The sequence below is a fragment of the Triticum aestivum genome, chromosome 5B (genome assembly GCF_018294505.1).
Source record: "Triticum aestivum cultivar Chinese Spring chromosome 5B, IWGSC CS RefSeq v2.1, whole genome shotgun sequence".
In the NCBI taxonomy this organism is placed as follows: domain Eukaryota; kingdom Viridiplantae; phylum Streptophyta; class Magnoliopsida; order Poales; family Poaceae; genus Triticum; species Triticum aestivum.
The window spans coordinates 402797472-402799301 of NC_057807.1; the positions used below are offsets into that span (position 1 = coordinate 402797472).

Below are 1830 nucleotides of genomic sequence, written 5' to 3' on the forward strand. Positions count from 1 at the left end.
ATAGCTTAAACCAACTAGTGATAGAATTGGAGTCCTTGGCTGCGATGGTTAGCCATGCGCCTGCCCATGACAGGAGGTAGGTGATTCCTCAAACAGAACACACAACAGTAAGCAATCAACACTATATACTCCGTCTGTAAAGAAATATAAGAGCATTTAGAAAACTACTCTAGTGATCCAAACGCTCTTATATTTCTTTACGGAGGGAGTACATGACAAAAGAAGTGTTCTTTTTGCTAGCAAGTGTTTAACTCTACAGGACGTGTGAAGAATCAGCATAGGTGGACTTTAACCAGTATCTAGAGGGTGTTTCATCATGCCATCAACTTCAGCACGCAAAATCAAACAACAAAAACGCAGTCATCTAAGCTAAACAAACTCATTGAGGAGTATCACAATTGAGGGAAAAGTGGTACCTTTTTCGGTGTCAAGCAAGAGGATATAATCAGACATCACACATTCACCAGACAGGTTTCTCCTTCCTCTCATAAATAGTTCATCATTTATTTAACTATCCATTACTCAGTGAACAGAGGTGGTTTCCCCGCCCTCTGTGCCTAGACCATACAACACACCAGCATATTTCTCAGTTAATCCGCCGAAGTACGACTCCTTGAGCTTGTTGAAGGAGAGCGCGGTGAGCAGAGAATCGGAGCCTGCCTGATGGCAGATCCCGACCCGCTCGACGTCGAGCAGCTCAGCGAGCTTGTTCAGCCCGCCGTGGAGGCTATTGCAGAATCTCATCAAGTGTTTGATGTCGTAGATCACGGGGAAGTAAATCCTGATGAGGTCGAAGAATCCGGAGCTGGTGTCCGGCAGGTTGGAGCCGGTGAGCAGCTTGAGCAAGTAGCCGAAGTCGTAGCCGCTGTGGAAGGTGACCCAGTGGATCTCGGCGTTGAGGACGACGCCGGAGGACATGAGCAGCTCGGCGAAGCGGCGCGAGTCGGCCCCCTCGGTGGCGTGGCGGGCGAAGTCGATCCCGCTGCGGCGCAGCAGGTCGATGGAGTCCGCGGCGGCGACGTCGGTGCGCGGGTCGAAGCCCCGGAAGTTGAACTGCCAGACGCAGGGGCGGCCGTCCGGGCCGAGGGCGGGGAGGCCGCCGCGCTCGTCGGAGAAGGTGAGGCCGAGCTGGATGAGCTTGAGCATGTCGACGTTGGCCTTGAGCGTGGCGTAGTTGAAGTCGGCGTTGGACTTGAAGGTGCCGAGCGGGCGGCAGACGACGCCGGGGAACTCGGTGTCCATGGCGACGTAGGGGTAGTCGTCGACGATCTCCCGGATCACGGCGAACTCGGCCTCGAGGTTCTCCGCCCACACCTCGCGGATCTCCACCCCGTCGGGCTTCTCTACGGTCGGCGTCGCCATCGGCTACCGGGCATCAAAGATTCGAGCTGTCCTCCCCTCTCCTTCCTGGAAGCGTCGGAGCTGGGTGGTGCGGCGGAGCGGGAGGCGGCGGGGCCCACGGGCGAGCGGCGAGGGGCGGTGGCTCCCGTGGGCGGGGAGGCGGGGGCGGGGCGGGGCGGGATGAGGAGATCCAGGGGAGGGGAGGGGGGAGGAGCGTGGGATTGGGGATTCGAGGGAAGAAGAGGGGAGGGGGGAACGCGACGCGAATGGGGAAAGTGGGTGACGTGCGCCGCCCGGGTCGGATTGGTGCCACGTGGCGGGACCCGCAAATGGTGGGCCCCGTGGCATGATTGCCGGCGAGGAGGGGCGCGCCTTCCTGGGTGGCTGCCCGGTGGGGCTCGCGGGGCCAATTTTTGTGTGGTGGTGAGGACGGCACGTCAGGTAAGGGCTGGATTGGAAGGAACCAGCAAGGAAAACAAGGGCAAGTGT

The 1830-nt window shown here is 58.5% G+C and overlaps 1 protein-coding gene across 1 annotated transcript; it reads right to left on the reverse strand.

The window, feature by feature from the left end:
* Positions 1-482: 482 nt before the first annotated feature.
* LOC123112105 (probable CCR4-associated factor 1 homolog 7) lies at positions 483-1544 on the reverse strand. The gene has a single exon (XM_044533026.1). It carries the CDS (start codon positions 1360-1362, stop codon positions 523-525), a length of 840 nt encoding a protein of 279 aa, XP_044388961.1. The 5' UTR covers positions 1363-1544; the 3' UTR covers positions 483-522.
* Between the last annotated feature and the right edge of the window lie 286 nt (positions 1545-1830).

Bases quoted from the DNA above. Each gene is read 5' to 3' on its own strand.
- LOC123112105 (XM_044533026.1), bottom strand. From the start codon at position 1,362: ATGGCGACGCCGACCGTAGAGAAGCCCGACGGGGTGGAGATCCGCGAG.